Source organism: Carassius carassius, chromosome 49 (genome assembly GCF_963082965.1).
Source record: "Carassius carassius chromosome 49, fCarCar2.1, whole genome shotgun sequence".
Classification (NCBI taxonomy): Eukaryota; Metazoa; Chordata; class Actinopteri; order Cypriniformes; family Cyprinidae; genus Carassius; species Carassius carassius.
This window is the reverse complement of record NC_081803.1, coordinates 18,353,563-18,375,214: the sequence shown is the minus strand read 5'-3', so window position 1 is coordinate 18,375,214 and position 21,652 is coordinate 18,353,563. Positions and strand designations below refer to the sequence as shown.

The 21,652-nt window shown below is 35.9% G+C and overlaps 1 protein-coding gene across 2 annotated transcripts; it reads right to left on the bottom strand.

Annotated features, from left to right (window-relative positions):
- Positions 1-315: 315 nt before the first annotated feature.
- Positions 316-21,362, bottom strand: antxr1b (ANTXR cell adhesion molecule 1b). Of its 2 annotated transcripts, none has more exons than XM_059545268.1 (18): positions 20,840-21,362; positions 17,792-17,863; positions 17,339-17,410; positions 16,965-17,046; positions 16,839-16,872; positions 16,073-16,152; positions 15,715-15,783; positions 15,488-15,568; positions 15,266-15,326; positions 14,930-15,028; positions 12,373-12,442; positions 11,049-11,262; positions 10,436-10,531; positions 9,888-9,929; positions 7,414-7,509; positions 7,159-7,326; positions 3,329-3,409; positions 316-988 (listed from the first exon to the last, which is right to left on the bottom strand). In XM_059545268.1, the coding sequence occupies exons 1-18, from the start codon at positions 20,992-20,994 to the stop codon at positions 542-544; spliced, it is 2,019 nt and encodes a 672-aa protein (XP_059401251.1). In that variant the 5' UTR covers positions 20,995-21,362; the 3' UTR covers positions 316-541. The 2 variants fall into 2 exon arrangements, with proteins under 2 accessions (XP_059401251.1, XP_059401252.1); XM_059545269.1 differs by having other exon boundaries at positions 11,184-11,262.
- Between the last annotated feature and the right edge of the window lie 290 nt (positions 21,363-21,652).

The following is a 21,652-nucleotide window of genomic DNA, read 5'->3' as shown; positions in this document are numbered from 1 at the left end:
TTAAAATGGTTGAAATATGGCTAGCCGTGAAACAAATAGCCTATTCAATTAATTAAAATGAGTTTGATTGAAAGTATTTTTATTTATAGATGATAAATATATAAACCTAGTTACTGTGTAAACGCATTCAGTTTATTAGTACTATTACAGAAATCCTACCCGTTTTCCCGCGACTGACAAATATGCATCACATTAAGTTTATTTTTTCATGTGAACTGTGCAAACCAAATGGATGGAAATTTCATATGCAAGTCAATACATAAATGTAAAATTTTAGTTTAAATATTTCAAAAATCTAAATGTTTATAATTTTTTTTATCTCTTTCTGGTTCTTTTGCTCTGACTCTCTTTGATGTTATGTTAATTTAAAACCACAAAACATTTTGCGAAGAACATGGCAAGTTGAAAGTCAACAAACCTCAAAACTACTTCATAAAGGTGCAGTTTTAGACATGTTTGTCAACCAATCAGAATCAAGTGTGCAATAATACAGTCACTGCCACGTTTAATCCCATCATTAGTCATTGTCATTTAGATCTACTCAGTCCAGGTAGCACTGTGGTTCCTCAGGGCCTGGGCGTGGTGGTGGACGAGAAGGGGGCGGGGCTCGTCCAGGCGGAGCTGCCTGAGGGGGCGGAGGCAAGGTGATGGCTGACAAAGGTGGTAGGAAGCTTGTTGGTGGCGGCGGTGTGGGTGGAGAGGGAGGCAGAGTCACATTGATTGTCAGACAGGTAGGAGGAAGAGCTCTGGTTGGAGGTGGTGTGTAAGGGGGAGGGGTTATGGCTGTTGGGGGTGGGGTTGATGGCAAAGGGGGCAGGATGGAGGTTGGAGAGTGGGCAGAGCAGCGTGGGGTGGGCGGCAGGGTGCCCTGTGGGACAGGAGGGCATTGGCTATGGGGGAGGGTATAGATGTGGCTGGAGGGGTTGTTGTAAAGCGGGTATCGAGGGGGCGGGCAGGATTTCACACGGGTAAATTTCATACAGCGACCCTAGAGAGTCAAACATTTAAAATCAATTAATTTAGAATGTATTTCATATAAGAAAACAAAAATAAAGTATTCAAGGAGTCATATAATACTTTTTCTATTGAGAGTAATTGGTAAAACATGTTTTTTAAGTTTTTTTTTAAGCCATGTATTTCTGAAAACCTTAAAAGGTGTTGACGCGTAAATGTGACATCATAAACTATTGTTCAATAGTTTGAGTTCGGTAAGATTTTTTTTTTTACATTTAACGTAAAAAAATTGATTATTTCAATCTTTCTATTTTATTTATATATTAAATATTAAACATTGATAATAATGTTTCTTGAGCAGCAAACCACAAAACCAGTCTTAAGTCACTGGCCTATATTTGTACCATACATTGTATGGGTCAAAATTGTTGATTTTGCTTTTATGCCTAAAATCATTAGGATATTAAGTAAAGATCTTAAGTAAAGATAATATGCATTGCTAAGAAAGTTCTTCATTTGGAAAAAATTAAATGCAAATTTTCTCAATATTTAGATTTTTTTATTTTATTTTTTTGCACCCTAAGATTCTAGATTTTCTAATAGTTGTCTCGGCCAAATATTGTCAGATCCTAATAAACCATACATCAATGGAAAGCTTATTTATTCAGGATGAAATCTCAGCTAACTGGTTTTCAGGTCCATGGTCACATTCTAGAGTGATTTCTGAAGGTTTGTGTGACATGAAAGACTAGAGTAATGACACTGAAAATTCTGCTTTGCCATCACAAGAATAAATGTCATTTTAAAATATATTAAAATGGAAAACAGTTATTTTAAATTGCAAATAGTATTTCATAATATTACACAGTAAAAGTACACAATAAGATTTTTCAAAAACAACAACATTTTACCGCAAACTTTTGAACATAAGTGTATATTAATATTTCCTTTTTTTATGTCAGGAACTTTAATTTCAAGGCATGCGTTTTGGGAAGATTATTAAGCATGTATATTGATTATGTCAAACTCTTGACTTTTCAAGATGAAGGAGAATCTAATTTCTTATGACACCTTTAAGAGTTTCTACTTTAAAAGAATTCTTATTCCACGGTATGGCTTTGAATTATAATGAAAGAATTTGTGAGATGAATTGAGTACAGTTTAGTGTTTTGTGTTATATAGTTCAGTGAAGTTTAATATAGCTCTAAAGAGTCAACAGAAGCTCTTGTTTGCCTGTGAAGATCCAAAGCAGTCTCACTGCTATAATTTTAAAGGCCATCTGATTTCTCTCCAACTTTCCTTTTCTGTTAACCACAGCAGATCAGACACCCCAAAACTCCCCTCAGTGCATTCTTCTGAGGGACAGGGGAGGGTGGTTAATGCTTTAAGCAGACTGCATTCCTTTAGGCAGGAGCAATATTAGCTGATTGGTCATATTGGTCTGAAGCCGAGCCAGTGTCCCGAGTACTTTCAATCTGCCGCTATTGCACTTATTGCTAACAGCTGGCCTTCTTTCATCCTCAATATACCTCACAATGTTTTTCATGTGTTCCTCACAAGCTGCCTGCAACTTTTTGGCATTACCTTCTATTACCTTGTGTGGAAACAGAATTTAATTGTTTTTCTTACTTAAAAATATTGTCATTGAGGTAAGAAATAATGAGTTTATATTTCTGAATGTCTATGCTGTATAAGTATCATTAAAAATAAATTAGTTTGATAAGAAGTTTATTTAATAAAGTATACACTACTGGTCAAACATTTGGAATAATAAAGTTTTTTTATTTTTTATTTTTAGAAGTCTCATAAGCTCATGTTCTTTTAAAATAATTTAAGATAACTGTTTTCTATTTGAATTTGTGATGGCTGATTCCTCTGATGGAATTTTCAGCAGAGTTTTCATTCTAATATGCTGATTTGTTGCTCAATTAATACGATTTTTTTCTTGGTGCTAACTCCAAACCTCTTAGTGTACCATGATTTCCACAAAGATTTTAAGCAGCAATTGTTTTTAACATTGATAATAATAATAAATGTTCTTTGAGGAGCCAAACAAAGCATATTAGAATGATTTCCGAAGAATCATGACTGGCGTAATTACGCTGAAAATTCAGCTTTGTCATCACAGGAATATATTACATTCTATAATATATTCAAAATGGAAAATAAATATTGTAAATTATGATAATATTTCACAATATTACAGTTTTACTGTATTTTTTTATTGAATAAATGCAGTCTTGGTGAGCATAAGAGACTTCTTAATCTTTATTATTCCAAACCTCTTACCAGTAGTGTGCACATGCCCCAAACTGACAGCATTGTTAATAATATGGAGCATCTGTGTTACAGTATGTATGACACCATTGGTTACCTTCTCTCCTGGCTGAGGTCTCATCACTGACACGCGGTCATATCCTCTCCTAAGCCACACCCACAAGGCATCCAGTTTCCCCTGGAAGATGAAAAACGCAAACACTCAGTCACAAAAATTTTTATTTTTTATAAAAAAAAAAAAAACACACAGAGCAGTTCATACGGACAGAGCCCTATGGTACTCATCTTTGGAATTTCATTTTATGCAGGTTGTTAAATGATGATTTTCCAATTTCTTGTCTGGATCAAAGAAATAGAATAAGCTGGCAGAACAGTGTCAGTTCCTAAAATTGGAATTTGGTGGACCAGACATCTGACTCCAGTACTTTCAGTTCAATGAATATTAACATTTCTCATTATTTGGCTGTAAAAATAACTGCTTAATTTATAGAAGGCAGTTTTTTTCATATACTACCTGTGACTGTCCTCAGGTACTGAGGACTGAGTGCCACACAAATAAATTGAAATCAATTATTAATGTATTCAGATCAATACATTTAAAGCTGTTTATGTAACAGTTTTTAATAATTTAGTTTAATGTAACAATAAACAAAAAATAAAAAAATAAATTTATTACTAATTTAATTTACTAATTTGCATTCACTGGTGGCCAAAGTGTGTCAAAGTTCATTGGTTAATTCCACATAAGAAAGTGGAAATCAATTAAAATAATTGAAATGATATGCATATTGTTTTTATTGTTACTTTTAACGACTATTTTAATCATTCATTAAATTGACTACATATTTCTATTTATTTGACTTTTTTTATTAATATGCTGATCTTAAGTGGTGCTCTGAGCCACACAGTAATAACTAAATGAGGATTTTTGCATTTTGTAGAAATTTCTTAGAGATTTCCATTTATTATTATCATACTTACATTAAACTTAACAGATTGAAACAGTTTTTAGTAAACAAATGTGTCCAATATGAAAAAAATTGAAATATTTCAGTGTAGCTCAACAGAATATTACCTGTTGAAACCTCCAATCGTACGCTGAGGTAAATAACTGTGTTCCTTTAGAAGTTATTGGTAACATTTGCCATACGCTGGCCTGGATAACATCACTTCATTACTCGAAAAGTTGTTGGCTTAAATGGAGACTTTAGTGAGAGTAAATATCTTGAATCTGGGTCAAATAAAATTTGTGTTTTGCAAAGTTTGCTGCTTCAGTATTTGTAGATTATTTTACGACATGTTTCTAGGGTTTACTGAAAAACAATGATGAGCATATAATACGTTTTAAAGGGCTTTTATTGGTGCAAAAAAATAAAAAATGTGTGTGCTTCTTTTTGTCCACTCGCCTTTTGAGGACTGAACACAGGTTCTCTATGGGATTGAGATCTGGGGAGTTACCTGGCCACAGATCCAAAATTTCAATGTAATTATCTTCGAGCCACTCTTTTATCACTCTTTCTTTGTGACATGCTGCTCCATCATGCTGGAAAATGCACGGATCCTCACCAAATTGCTCATGGATTGTTGTAAGAAGTCGCTCTTGCAGGAAGTTTTGATACCATTCTTTATTCTTGGCAGTGTTTTGGGACAGAATTATGAGAGAGCCTGCTTCCTTGGTTGAAAAGCAACCCCACGCAAGGATGGTCTCAGGATGCTTCACTGTTGGCACAACACAGGACTTTCAGATCCAATATTCTTTGTAGCAATTTCCTTGCATGTGCGGCCATTTTGATGCAAAGTGATGATGGCTGCACGTGTTTTTTGGAGGTACCATTGCCAACAAGAACATAATGATTGGAAGTGCTTCTTCCCTCCATCAGTCTGCTCTTACAATCTATTAAGTATGATAGTGATTTCACCTGACTAGTAGGCTATTCATTCACATTTTCACATGTGCTGCTGATATGATTAGTCAGTTTCTTTTTGTGAAAAGTAACCCAAAAAAATTGGCCAATGAAGCTTAAAGCAATTATTTACAATGCTTCTTATCACTCCAAAACAGCTTAAGCAGCAAAACTTTGCAAATCACAATATTTATGACACTGCCAAAACTTTTGGCCACAACTGTACACAGAATTTCTCTTTGTTTTTCTCAACCTGTATATGTGTTTCATTTCTGCCTCTCAGAGTGGACTGATACCCAGCATAATCCAGAGGAAAGAAGGTGGCAGAGAAAGATAAAAGGAGTTTGTTTTGTTAGGAAATGGACCAGCTCTGCAAAGCTCATCTCCCTTGGGTCAGCTCAGTTCAGAATCTGGTTTAAATTAACCCCGCTTCCATCTGAGAGAGACATTACGAAACAATACAAGAACTGCTTCCTGGACTGACTGAGACCACCACAACAGCACACGCCGCTTCTTCTGAGCTCCTTCCAGTCTTTCAATGAATAATCACGTCATTCGTTGTCAATCAGATGACCATACCATGATCATGACACCGTACTGGGTTATCTATAGCTGCCGTGTATTGTGTTTTTTGTGAGGACGTACTGGCATATGAACATTTCCTGCCTTTCTTTGTATTAATTCAAAACCTTTTAAGATGCCATCCCTGGCTTAATTATACCAGCATGAATTTTCCTTCTGGTTCAGGCTGGTTAGAGATGCTTTTCTTCTTGTCACCGGTTTGCCAGCAATGCAATCCTGTTCACCAGTAAAGCATGGTGAATTAAGCACCATAAAACTGTCATCAAATATAATAAGATATGTGACCCAGGACCACAAAACCAGTCTGAAGTCGCTGGGGTATATTTTTAGCAATAGCCAAAAAAAAAAAAAAAACATTGTATGGGCCAAAATTATACACTTTTCTTTCATGGCAAAAATCATTAGAATATTAAGTAATGATCATGTTCCATGAAGATATTTTGTAAATTTCCTACCTTAAATATATCAAAACTTAATTTCTGATTAGTAATATACATTGCTAAGTATCGTACGGACAACTTTAAAGGTGATTTTCTCAATATTTTTTCTTGTTTTGCACCCTCAGATTCCAGATTTTCAAATATTGTCAGATATAATAATCAGATACATCAATGGAAAGCTTATTTATTCAGCTTTTAGATTATGTATAAATCGAAAATTTCGAAAAAAAAATTACACTTAAGACTGGTTTTGTGGTCCAGAGTCACATATGAGATAATTTTAACAACTTTATTTTTGAAATTAATTTCCTTTTTTTTTTTTTTGTATTAAAAAAAAAAAATAGAAAATTACATTTTGTTTTATATATCATACATTGGAAAAACTTAAACAATTGCTTTTAAAAATTTTAATACAGAAAGATTTAATAGTATATTCTTATTAAATATACTCCAATAATCTTTGTTTTATCTACAATTATGAAAAATTGGCTATATTAAAACCAACGTAACTATATTACTGCACAAGCCAATGAAGCACTGATAATTAATAATCTCGTGTGTGACTTGACCCCCCCCCCCCCCTTATTGATTATTTAAAAACCTAATATGTATTTTTAGTTGTGGATGACCCAAATGGGATACAGAATTTGCAATACTCCAATTCAGGTTCAATTAAATCTTCATGTTACATTTTTGTTGCATTTCTGAGTTAAAAAAAATTTAACTAGTTGTGTAAAACAGACACACAAAACCATAATATGAATGTATCAATTGTAGGCCCCTGATTCTAATCAAATTGTAATGGTTTATCTTGAGGAATTGGTAAATAACGCATTGCTCTCTACGAGAATCAATGAAAGCACTGGCTGAAGCATAACATACAACTCCCCCAAAATGCATTTGAACATTTAAAATATCTAAATGTGATGTATTAGTTGTTTATATGCTTAATGTGGTGAACTAAACATGTGGTTTCTCTTCTAGGCCCCCTCAAAATCTACCTTGATTGGTGAGTACCACTTCTGATGGGAGATGGGTTTCCGCATGCCGTTGTTTAGGGTCCTTGTGGTCGAAAACTCAAATTCTTGCTCTGGCATCTTCACCCGAGCATTCTTTGCCTTCTCCAGTTTGGCTCCTTCTTCAGTGGATCCCTTATCTCCCCAGCGCACCTTTACTCACACATACACGTTCATATCATTGCAGCGGACTGGAGCGAATGGAAGCTGTTCTTTTCTGTCCTAACACCCTTGCCTTACTTCCATCCTTTTAATGCCACCAACTCCTCTCCCACCATAATACGAGGCATCCACCGTTGGCCATTTTTTCTTTGGGTTGGCTTCATCCTCTTCATCCTTCAGAGCAAGACAGTCTTAAGTACACATGGATTATCGATTAAGAAACCTTGTAGAGCGGGTTTTAATAATCAAGAATTGATTGAATTGTAATTATATGCCAAGTTCCATTAGTTTTAACTTGGCACTGAAAAACACCTTCAATAATATAATGAAATATTTACTATTGCTTACAAAAAAGGAGGATGGATAAAGATGCTTTGGCTCATGCTAACTAGCCAAACTGACCCTGTTATTATCAGGCACTAGAGACATGATCTGAAGTGTTTAGAAGAGCTGATTACATATGAATGCATCCTTTGTTTAATTTAATTATGCTCAAGGGTGCTCAAGAATGAAGTCATTATTTATTCTCATGAAAACAATCTAACACTCATTTATTCCAAGCACAGACAGGAAATGATGTCAGCATATTTCTGGATTTCATAGATCGTAACAAATCAGACGGAATCAGGCTTCCATATGTTCCCTCGCAGTCTGACTGCAACCGTTTTAATGAGGTCGGGAGAAAGAACTTTCTGAGATGAACTTTTAGCATGAGCTTGACTTATTGATTTTTATTTTGAGTACTACCCTAGATATCTTCTGCAGAAACAGAAATGTTATGAAGTCTGATGATGATTCTTGCTAATGATCCAGCATTGTCTTTAGGGTTTAAAACAAGTGTTTACATTTGAACGTTAAATTAATCAAAATAATAACTAATTTAAATGCAGCTTTGAACTGCTTCCATGTGTGAACTGTAATGACTTTATTGATAAATGGATAATAAGAAGCATTTTGCAAAAAGATAAAGGGGAAAAAAAGTTTATAAAACTAGTTTGAACATTGCATTTGAAAATTATTTATCAAATATATTGTTACATTTTAAAGCATGAGTTAAGCTTTGGGGTGGTTGGTCAGATTTTATTAAATGATTTTGAAAAAAGTCTCTTATGCTCATCAAGGCCAGACTTATTATTATATGATCCAAAATACAGTAAAAACAGTAATATTGTGAAGTATTATTACAATTTAAAATAATTGTTGTCTATTTTAATTTTAAAATAAAGTTATTCCTGTGATGCAAAGCTGAATTTTCAGCATCATTACTCCAGTGTTCAGTGTCAAATGATCCTTCAGAAATCATTCTAATATGCTGATTTGCTGCTCAATAATTATTTATTATTATTATTATCAATGCTGAAAACAGTTGTGCTGGTTAATATTTTTGTGGAATATGGAATCATTTTTACACCATCATGACCCATCCCTAGGACTGTACAGCACTGTTGATCTTTCTGAAGTTAAGTTCAGATATACATTTTTAAAGCGATGAGGGCAGGAGTTTATACTTCCACTGCAGACTGACACCTCAGACACCGAAAGACCTGCTCTAAGCTTCTGGAATTTCCTGTTTTGAAGGAGCAATCGGAGACTTGGAAAGTGGAAGAGCTACAACGTGTCCAGGTTGAAATGTGCTGTGGACAATTAAATTGTTCTCAAAAATTCATAACGTTTAAGAGGCAGTACAAAAATTCCTCAGCAGTGGAACTGCTCTTTGTCTTTTCGTCTCCAGATGTTTACTTTTATCCTGGTCAAAAAGGGTAAAAATCACTATGATTCATCTACATTAGAGGGTGGATTTTCAGTTGAAATTCGAGACCTGAAATCACATAATTTTCTGACACTCTCTGCCTTTTGTCATTATCAGTTTGCCACATCTGTGAAAACTTTGCCGAGCAAATGTTTGGAACAAATGTCATTTGGCGTCTCCTCACAAGCAAAGCCCTCCGATTAAAATTTGTTCCATGATGATAACAAAAACACTGCTGATCCTACCAAGACACCAAGGCGTAGCATTGAAAATCTACATTCAATTTGAATTATTATTTGCTAAAATCTCCCTCTCCACTTCAGTTCCAGCTATTCAAAATGTGATTTGAGAGCTACGGCAGAGGGGTAGATTTTCATAGAAGAATGACTTAAATATAGCACTGTTGCACAAAGTTATTGTATGGCTTCAGATGATTTAGAATGTAGTGTAAAAGTCATATTGACTATGCATGTATTATTTTTTTAATGTGCTTTTTTAATCATATTTTGAGCTTAATAGCTCCATGTACTATCCATTTTACATGTATACAGATATAACAACCTGGGCATTTTGTTAACTATCTCCTTTTTGTGACGCAGCAGCAGCCAAAGTATTACATGGGTTCATAACGACATGAAGGTAGGTAAATGATGACACAATTTTCATCTTTAGATGCATTATTCCTTTAAAGGTACTAAGTTACTTAATGTTCAGGTTTGAAGATGGACACACAATCAGATTTTCCCCCCAACATCTGGCTGTGTTAGTGTATGTGATCTTGAAGCGGTTCAGGATCTCTTACCGAACTGTCGTCCATGACTGGTGGCGGCGGCTCATGGATGATCTGTTGAGATAAGAACGAAAATAAATTGTCTTAACACTAAAATGTATGAAGCCTTTATATATAATGCATTTTATGGCATTAATTATGTCTGGTTAATGCGCTGTATAATGCATTTTATGATCCCATGAATAACTGTAAGCAGTAATAATATACTGTACATTATAATAATCACATTATAATGCTTATCTATTATTACACCTTTAGAAACTAGAATACATTAAAAAATATGACAAATCCAATCTGTAACCAAGGAATATGCAAATACTAGAATGCATATTAATTTCAGTTACAATTTTTTTGTGGAAAGAAGTACGAATAAATGCCTTTATTTTTTGATGTTGTAGCCCTTCATGTCACAGGTATCATTTTTGAAGGAATGGAAATCAGATTCAATGGAAATCAAATGTTATTTATTCCATCTCACTTCTTAGCAAGACTTTTGGGCTCTGAATGGGGTAACTTTTGAAAAAGAAAGCTGAGATGAGGGTCTCCAGTGCGAGACTTACCACTGTGCAACAGATGGGCCAAAACCACCAGAGTGTGGCCATAGTGATCAGCAGCAGCAGTATCAGCAGTGCTATGGCCAAGAACGTTCCGTCGGTCTGATGGACAGAGCAGAAACACACATCCAGTGGAGGTTTATAGTCCAAAGGACATAAACATTGAATAATCTTCCTCATGCCACACTCAAAACCCTTCTGGATGGGGGTCCACTTAAAAATGTGCAGTGTAATGTAGTTTAGTGAGAGAATGGTAATAGGAGATGCTGCAAGCTTTTTAAAACACTATCTTGATCTTAGCATGAGGGACTATGCAAGGAACCCCTTTAAAAAGACATCTTCTATTTAGTTTTGTTTTTTAAACCTTATGTGAAGTCAAATATAGTATCTGGTGAAACCTGTAAAAAAAGATCTTTCAGAGTTATATTTAACCCCACAATACACAACAATGTCACAAGGGCACATTCTGCACCGTGTTGATTTGCGTATGCATTTGGCTTCCACATAGCTTGAGAAAAAAAAAAAAAAATGCTGCGATCTAACAGTTTTCTCTTGGAATGGGACCCCACCAGATGAGTGTTAATTTTTAGAGAGGGCAAGTAGGACAGAATATACTGACTGTGTTCAGAGGGCAGACTGAAGATGGAGCTGAACTACAGGTACTGCCCAGTGTAGTGGTACTGGCAGTGGCTCTGCCCAGTGTAACTGTGGTAGTGGGCTTGGCACTGCTGCCCTGCAGGGTTACTGTACTCACACAGCTGACAGTCGTGATGGTCACAGAACTGGAGATAAAACTCAGGCCGTTGTTCATACTGACATGGAGGGAGGCAGTCCTATGACCGAAACAGAGAGAGACAAAACTGGGCTGACTGTCTCAAAAGAATGATCCAGTCAGGAAATATCTTGTCTATTATATTTCTCAGTGCAGTTTAACACATTGACCATATTTACAGGGGAGTCGTGGCCTAGTGGTTAAAGAGTTTGACTCCTAACCCTAGGGTTGTGGGTTCGAGTCTCGGGCTGGCAATACCACGACTTAGGTGCCCTTGAGCAAGGCATTGAACCCCCAACTGCTCCCCGGGCGCTGCAGCATAAATGGCTGCCCACTGCTCTGGGTGTGTGTTCACAGTGTGTGTGTGTGTTATCACTGCTCTGTTTGTGTGTGTGCACTTTGGATGGGTTAAATGCAGAGCACGAATTCTGAGTATGGGTCACCATACTTGGCTGAATGTCACGTCACTTTTATATTTAATCCCATTCTGCAGATTTCCTGCTGAATACAAAAAAGTATTCCAGTTGTGCTAAATTACACATAAAATACACTTAGGTGGTTGGTAAGAATTGTTTAGTTTTTGAAATGTTCACCAAGGATACATTTATTTGATCAAAATATGTACAATACAGTACAAAAACAATAATACTGTAAAATTACAATTTAATTTGTACCTTTTTATTGTAATATCATTAAATGTAATTTATTCCTTCAGTCTTCAGTGTCACATGATCCTTCAGAAATCATTCTAATAGGCTGATTTGCTGCTCCTTTGCCTCCTTTTATGTAATGGGTTATGCAGGAACATCCTTTTACTGCTTCCACTGTACAGTAAAATGTGACTACATGTAATTATATATTGCTTAAATTGATCTTTTCTATTCTTTTTTTTGCATTATTTTTACAGTAAAGTTACATAGTTACGTTTCATTTAGGTTAAAATTATGAACATTTACAACAGTTATGACAATTAATTAACAATATTAAAGCATTTGCAATGCTTCACAAGCAGTTTAAATTGAAAATGCTAAAGTGCATGGGAGAAGAGTTACTTTGAGAGTGCTGGGCGTCTTTCTGTCCTATATTTTAATTTAATTTTGGCTTGTGTTTTTCTCTTTCCATTCTAGCTTTATTTGCTTCAGATGATGAGAAAGTTTCCAGCAACACTTACGTTCCCTCCTCCTTCAGTACAGGCGCTGGGCAGAGCAGGTATGTGTCTTCAACTACCAGAGGCCTCTTCACTGGAGAATAACAACACACAGAAAAAGCAGCAGATTGGTGAATGTCCTCCGGCTTGAAATCTGTGATTTGTTATCATTTTACAAGGTGTTTGTGGATAATTTAACAGCAGCTCAACATACTGAATAGGCCAGTCTGAACCACCCTTACAAAAAAAATACACTGCCATTTAAAAGTTCGGAGCAAGTAAAAAAAATTTTTTTAAAGGAATAAATAATTTTTGCCAAAGTCTAAATAATCACTAAAGACATTTATAATGTGTCAATATATATTTTTTTCTAATAAATGCTGTTCTTTTGAGCTTTCTAAGCTTTTCTTATCAGAGTCATGAATGTATCATATTTCTCTCTTGATTCTTTTTCACAGAAAATGCAATATTATGGACAAGGGACTTTAGCCAGAAGCAACATTCTGAACTTAAAACAGTCATAATGATAGATTTTTTTCTCATAAACAAGCACTTTTTCTCTTCACAAGACATTAATTGATGGAGTAGTGTAGATTACTTGTGCATTATTGTGATGTTTTTTATCAGCTGTTTTGACTCTCATTCTGACAGCACCCATTCACTGCAGAGGATCCATTACATTTTTCCAAATATGTTTTATTGAAGAAACAAACTCATTTACACCTTGTAAAGCTTGAGAGTAGAACTGGGTATCATTAAAAATAAATACATTTAGTTTGCGATATTGATACAGATACCTGTCCGATACCTTGATTTCGATACCATTTCCTGAATGATACTTTTTTTTGATACCAGTTGTATAAAATCTGTTTCAACAAGATTACATTACACATTACCTCAAAAAATAGAAAAAAGTTGATGTTTTTACAGACTCGACGTATCATTTCCTGAGCCACTGCACAAAGGAGCAAAAAAACAAAACAAAACAAAGCAAAAGGGCACAAAGGAACAAAATGTAACCAACGTAAATTACACAGTGCCAATGGTTTAAAAAAAAGTTCAAATAGTTTTCAGTTTCCACATCTTTTAGGATACGTTTTAGTTTCCACATCTTTTAGTACTTTGAAGTCGAACATCTATTGATCTGCGAATCGAAATTTGGTACCGAATGATAAGACATTTTTCGATACTCAATGCAATGGTATTTTTTCGATACTCAATGGTTGATACCCTGCCCTACTTGAGAGTGAGTAAATTTAGGCAAATTTTCATTTTTGGTTGAACTATTCCTTTAATACAGTATTCAATGGCATGATGCTGAAGTGGTCTGGGTGACTGCAAGGGTGTATCTATATAGTTCTTAAACTGTTTTTGGGTGGTTGCTTACTGGCTCAAGTCAAAAGAGTCCACCCTCTATGATATTTTGTTTTGCAGCTATGACTCAAGTCCCTCTCTTATTGTAAATCCATCGGGTGTTGTTGATCATTTTCTTATAAAATTATACCTCTTCCAAATAAGCCGTATGATTTGAGCTGTTATTCATGTTTGTATCATAGTTCATGAAAAGTTATGCGCAGAAGTTTGAAAAGCCACTATGTATAGTGATGCTTGCCTTTGCAATAACCTCTAGTAATTATTTTCAGATGAAAAACACAGAAACTGTATTGCATACCCTTACCATTTTGGTTCAGCCTTAAACTAAAGGGCAGAATTTATATTCTCTTGTCATTTTTCCCCACATGAAAAATGAGAAACTGGAAAATGTTTGACTCCTAAGTCTATTTATCCTGGCCTAGACCCATGCACACACACTGGTGAGATGGGCTTTTTTGCATTCCCCCATGCCACCTGATATTCTTTAAGTAAAACAGCAGCTGTGAGAGAAGGATAGATGTTCAGAAATCATTAGGACATCAACACCGCAGCAGACCGATTTCTAACCATTTGCTTCCAAGATAAATCCAGCATTCCAAGCTGTGCGTGGAGACATTTTATTTGTTACTCAATATAACAGTTATGCAGGAGTTGACTATGGGGAATATAATTTGGCACTTTAACCTAAAATTGGTTTAACTCTGCACTTGCTTATCAAACTGTTACATACGGTATACAAAAAAAAAATAAAACCATCTAATATCTTTAACAAAAAGTTCTCGTAATATTTTCCATGGTGTGTTTTTAATGGTGTGTGGATGTGTGTTTGTGCACATGTGGTTTGCGTTGAAGTCAAGTCTTGTGATTTACAAGTGCTGTGGCCAAACTTTTTCGGGCAGCATGCTAGCTCACGTCCCATTGTAGAAAACATGACAGCCATACTGACATTTGGATTTAATTGTTTTTTTTTTACCATTACAAAAGACAAAAACAAAGCTGTCTGCACTGCCACATGAGTGACCACATTGCTAATGTAGCTACATTTGCCAGTGAGTTTAGCCTGGCCTGGACTCTGGAAACTGAAGGTTTCTATCAGTTGAGGAGATCACTGTTGGTAAGCAACTAATGCTAACACAGGATAAAGTTTTAATAATTCAGCAGCTGGCAGTGTAGGGAACAGGAATCGTTCTGTGCTGTTTTCACTTACTCACGGTGAGGGTGTTGTTTATACGGAAGCTGCAAAGAATTCTGTTCACATCGCGGGCATGAAGGAATCCGTTCCCTCGAACTACCACCTCAAAGGATTCTGGGATAGAGGAAGCACATTGTGTTTTATGTAAAATACATGGTGTTTCCTGATTTAAAAAAAAAAAGTAAAATAAAAAAAAAAAGCAGGGCTCAGTGGTAAGGAATTTTTCTACTGGCCCAGTTGGGGCAATGTTTAAAAGTTTTGTTTTTGTTTGGCCCAACGTTTTCATTGGCCCTGCCACAAAAAAAGAAAAAAAAGAAACAAGTCTTTGATTCAGGCCTGATGTCTGTTTACCTCCTGCACAAATACTTGAGGGCTCCACAGCGAGGATCTCTATACAAGATCTCTTCAGGATCTGAGGTAAGAAGAGACAAATGCATTGTATTTTAATGTTCTGAGCAAGACATAGATGTCCTTTTTAAATGAGCATGTCATTGCTCCTTTGATATATCAATAAAATCATCAAAAGAAAGAAATGATAGTAGCTGTAACTTAAACTTAATTCCATCCACTCACCGAATCAATGACCCCTTGCAGGGCTTCAAAGCCATCATTAACTGGAAAGACGTGATCTTTGCTGTCAGCTATTGTTGCCAGCTGCGACCAAATAAGAAATCATGAAAAATGCTTCTGTATTCTTTTGTTCTTACATTGTATTTCAAATACTGGAAGATCAAGATTGTGGTGACCTGCTCACAATGAATAGCCATATCATTCTGACCTCTGTGCAGATGCCACCTCACCTGGGTTTCATTAAAGTCTTTCACTCCAACGCAGTAAACAGAGGCTCCCAGCTGACGTGAGCGACCAGCCTGCCATTTATACACAAAGAAAGGGATCAGAACAATTTATTGGGTTGCAAATATGGGGTCATTAGAGTCAGCTCATGTGAAATACCAGACTGTGCAAATATGATCAAGATAATGAAGGACACACAGTTTGAGAGAAAGAAGGCTTATTTTATAAATAGCTGCTCTGCTTGCAGGTAAAGTCATAGCTAAAGATTGCTGATTTGAAGTTCATTTTTTCACACTCAGGGGAGAGAATAGGAATAGGAAAATATGTCAGTTCTGTAAAAGTATCCAAGGTTTAGGGTCTCACCTCTCTGGCTGCCAAGTCAAATTCATTCTCGCGTAATTCTCCATCTGTCAGAGCAATGATGACACTCGCTGTGCGGTATCCTAACAGCAAAAAGAGAGAAACTAACAGTCACAGAACCTCTAAAACTGTACAGAGCATGAATAATTCAACAACTTTCAGCATTGGAGATTTATTTATTTAAAAATTGCTGCCTGTAATTTCTTGAAGTAGACTGAAAGAACATGATCAGAGCTGTTTTTGTTGTTTACCATTTGCATGCAAATCCCCATGTTAACAAACTTTCACATTTATTACTGACTTGTCTTTGTAAAGAAACATGTAGCTTTGGAGCCGCTGCTGTGAAGCTGTACCAGGGCTGTACTAATGGGGTGCAACTGGTGTGCTTGATGAAGCCCAGCAGAAAACGGACCCCGGGAGACCGCCCTCCCTATGTGGCACCAGGCCCCGCATCAGCTAAGGACGGGCCTGTACTGTACAAACATTTCCAGTGTGAATAATGCACAGCTTGCATGGTTTTCCGAACCTAAAATTTGCATGTGCAAGTCTTCCACGAAGTTCCCTCTCGTGTTGAGTTTTATTGAAATCGCAGTAGGCCATATTTCGTAAATATGACCACCTCTTAATTTAACTTTTGAAGTTGTTGTAGCACTGCTGAAAAGCATATATAGTAGACTATACTTTAAAAAAAATCTATCAATCTAAAGTTTTAAAATGTCTGGTCAATATCATCTGTCACCTTAGAAGCCATCTAAATGTGATAACGTACCATCTCCTGTTCCATAGTATATTTGCTCGCTTGCCTAAAAAACACATAGATATTTGCTTCAATGACCAGTGCTTTTGTTCTTATTTACTTATTTATTGGAAGCAGAGGCAACAAAAAACTTCTTACCCTCTGAAAACCTTTGTGCATGAAGGTGTCTCCACCTGGTTGGACTATCTGAAGTTCCTCCAGCCCAGCACGAATCTGATCCCTGGACATTTAATTTTTGCCGTTTGACATTTTGTACTGCTTTTTGTTTAAATAAATAATAAAACATAGTTAACAAGATAGATAAAAATGTATGCAATTTTTTTTTTGGACCAGCTATGCCAAAAGAGCGGTCACCAGCATGGGAATGAGTGCTCCCTGCTCTTCTGGATTTGTTTAATAAACACAAGATACAAATAAAAGTGACAGCAGGTACACAGAAATCAAAGTAATCCAAGATATTCAGTCAGAGTTTTTGGTAGTATGAAATCACAGTATGTGCTCTGAACGCTTGCCTGTCTTCTGTCAGTTTCATCAAGATCCTTCCCTCCGTTGAAAAGACTATGAAGGACATACGGAGCTGGGGGCTAAAGACAGAGCATAATCGGTAAGATTTTATTTTTTTTATTTACAGACCATTCATGATATTTATGCTGCAGTTGCGCTCAAGCTGGCATTAATTGGACCTAATATGATTTCCATTATACTGTAGCATTTTATTTCTTCTATACAAGCTGTCATGTCCTTAGTATTTCAATTGGCTTTGCAGCCTTTTAATTATATGTTGTGATATTTTTGGACAGTGACTGGCAACTCAAAATTGTTTACTGCAGTGAAGTTTTTTTTTTGACAATTTCATTTCAACCTCAACAGATTTAAATAGATTATAATAATGACAGTAAACTGATTGCAATACAACAAAAACAACAACAAAATAACTATACAACGTGAGTTTCTTCCAGAATCACCTGATGAACTTGTGTGCAAGGTGATCAACAAAGTAGTAGATCTCATTCCAGTGGTGCTGTACACTTCCAGACCTGAGAATGAAGACGGGTTATGTCAAAGACAATACAGATTTATGCATTAAGGATAAAATAATAACATTTTAAGGATAAAAATCATCCACAATTTTTGTCATACAGTAAAAAAGTTTAGTGACTAAAAATGTATACATTTAATTTCATTAGGTAAAATATCAACCTTTTTCACAAAAATACTAACTTTTCTTCATATTTGTTTAGTGAGTGTTTTAGTGATTTTATTGGACACACTATATCGGACAAAGTAAAGGTTTTTTCCTCTTTTTTAGTGTTATTTATTATTTAAAACAAATGTATTTGTTTCTGAAATGTTTTGCTTATTTTGCTTGTTGAGCGTGTTTTATCTTTCTTTTTATTTTTTAATTTTTTTTTTTTTTTGACAAACGTCACTTTGATATTTTTACGTCTAATCCAATGAAATTCATTAAGTGTTGCTTAAGAGTCCAAATACTTTCTTAGGCCACTGTAAAAGAAATCAACAACTTGGAAGCATAGAAAGTAATGGAATTAACACATATAATGGATTTTGTACTGTTTTTCAGTGCAAGGGGTTATGCCGGTGAATCTTTAAGTTATGATTTAGTTGAAAACACCTTTCGCCTCATTGACACATTGGGAAAGAGCATCACAAGACATCACAGGTCTATGTGTCATCTCAGAAGGTGCGACATTTATGACTGCAGTCTGAGACATTATCACAAGATTTATTGCAGATTTACATTGCAGTATGTCCACAACAGTCTTAGGAAGTAGCTTCTGACACAGAGAATGATATCTGAGCAGCTAGTCACTAACTCTGTTGAGTGGGCTTCTTTCATGGCTCAGCTTGTGTAATAGTTCATCTGGCCGGCGGCCAATTGTGGTTGAGACAAATCAAAAAAGAATGCTAAGCTTACGTAAGCGACGTCAAAGCCATCCAAAGTCAGTATAAGCTTTTCTCCGTGCACATCCACCCCCACAAAAACACCAGTGCTGCTAATTCTGTCTTTATAAATTCAACAGATGGTGATGCACATTTATATTTAGATTGGGTTCTAGTTGAGTTATTTTTTAAATTCATTCATAAGTAGATATGGACAAGACCAGGCCTTTCAAGATCCAGACCAAGACTAAACCTTTCTGTGTTTAATTTCAGACAAATATATAATTCAAGAACCATGAAAGGCCATGCATTTCAATGAACTGGTAAAAAAAGAAAGACTGAATTTATTACAGCATTCATTTGAAACACTGGGTCATTTTTGTACAGTGGTCATTTAGAAATATGGATTTCTTGTCAATTCTCTGTAAAACGTCACCAACCTTTAGTTGAGGTCATTATCACCTTTAATGCTTTTGAAATAGGTTGATGTTTTGTCAGGGACCATAATCCAAGAGGCAGATCCAAGCCAAAGTTTATGTCTAAGACCCAGTCCACATTCTTTAACTGTAAATAAAAGACTACAGATGTATATGAATCATAGTCATTCAATTTTAAATGAATTTATTTGAACATTTTGACATGAGGGAAGATCCAGACCATCTGAGTCTCGAGGTGTTTTCTGTTGGTCCAGAAAGCTGGCTGTCCATTTTAATGAGATGAATTATTTTTTTTCTGAATGTATTTCAGATCTAGAACCACTTGCCAATCTGTGTCTGAGACCATACACTGAGGCATATCAACATTGTGCTTGTACTCTGCACTGTTCCAACAGGAAATTAAACTTGCATTGTTAGTTAATTCTTTGCAATCATCACTGAAAAGACTTATTACTATAGTCTGGGCTGTTGTCCTACACAGCGATGGCATTGTTCTAACCCGAGATTTGCATGCATATTAAATAAATGTACTCTAAATTCATTAAAGGGTTTTCACTGTTCACATGTCTTTTCTCTGAGTTTATCTTTGTTTGAAATGAAGAATATTATCCTCTTCTCGCTCCCTCCCCCCAGTCTCTTTCTCATTTACATTTAATTTGTGTTCAGATGCGAACTCTGCCTCAAAACAACTCTGTAAGGCTTTGGAACATCTGGCCCTGCTGGTGAAAAGGTTCAGCACACGAGAAATCCAAACACCCCTGAACGCTATACTCAGATACCCTCACCTTAACCTCATGTTAGCTAAAATTCTACGCTTTTCTATGGAATAATGAGCCTAAAATTATTCCAGACTTTTGTATTTGTTCTTGAACTGAATATATTAAATATTATAAGCAACCAAACCCAGGGCAAAACATCATTAACCTAGCTAGACAAAGGAAAATAATCATTTAAATCCAAAATATCCCACAACCATAGTGTAATCTGTAAGAACTCTCATAGTGTATTTTTCAACACTCTTAAAAGCTGACTTTAGTATGCAGTTTTTTTTCTTTCTTTTTTTTTCTGCTTCTTTTTGTCTTTGCCAAGCTCTTTCTGTTTTCTGGAGGTGGGTTGTTATCCTCATAGTTACTATTTTATGCTAAATGTTTCCATATGCATCCACATAGCTGTTAAAAAATGCAAAAGAAGATCTAGTACTGCAGCACAGTTCTGTGTTTGAGGATTTGGGCTGTGTAAGTGGAGCATGTATAATTTAGTAGAAGTATATACATATGAGATGACCGTGTATATGTTTTCATGCTTTCTCACAAAAACCACCTAGGTGATACAGGAGCTAACCTTCTAAAACACCTACAATATGCTGCAGAGAATATACATGTTAGGTATATTATTACATTTCAAAGACCTTCATATTGCAGATTATGCCAGATATATGGGCACATTCAAACCTTATGATTCACACTTGATTGGCAGCAGCAAGAGCATGAAAGACTGTAATGATGCTCCATGCTGCCTGATCTGTCTCGTGGGAGACCTAATAACTATGAATGCCTGCTTGACTTTTGGCCATCTAACCAGCAAGATTCTCAGGTGTCATTTCATAAGACACTCTCAAAGCTAATGGTAATAAAAAAAAAAGAAAAAACATAAAAGAAAAAAACAAAAACTCACTTGTCCAGCACAAAGTAAAGGTCAAATCCTCCATAGCATGAGGACCCAGCCTCCCAGCGTTCATAGCTCTGTCCAGCACAGTGGCTGAGCCCCACGATAAGCATCACAAACAAGACAATAAGCAGCCTTTCACCTCCACGCCAGTCCATGGACATTATTCCAGTCTGGTAATTGCAAACTTCCAAAAGTCAATGGCAATTCCCAGCAAAGCCTGAAACCAAAACATCCAACTATGGTGGAGATGATTTCCTCTGCAGCCTCTGTAGTCTCTGATCCATCCAGGTTGGAGCAGGTCTGGTCTCAGTGACAGTGCATGTCTATGGCAGAGTCCCAGAGCTCCAGTCAGACCGGCCTGGATCACTTCCTCACAAAAGACACACACTCAAATAGCTCTAATACTGCTGCCACAGATGTGTTTCAGGCTTCTAGAAATGCTGGCCCTCAGTGTGCCCTTGAGGCATATGTTGAACGTGACTCGAGTTCATTTGAAAACTTCATAAAATAATTTTATTCTGTGTGGTGTTGTCTGTATCTCTGTGAAACTGGGGATTTATCTTGAATAGGAAAGGGGAGTGACATGGATACTTTATGAAAAAACGTGGAAAACAGTTTTACTCTCTCTCTCTCTCTCTCTCTCTCTGTTGCTCTCTCATTTCCAAAATGGTCTTTTTGTTGAAGGTATTTTTCTTATCTACTGCCACATTGTGGTGACTTTCATAAATTCATTGGTAGCAAAGAATCATTAATTCCTGTAATCATTGTTTGTTTTCTTGCAAGAGGAAATTTTCTACAAATTGTTTTAATTTAAATAAT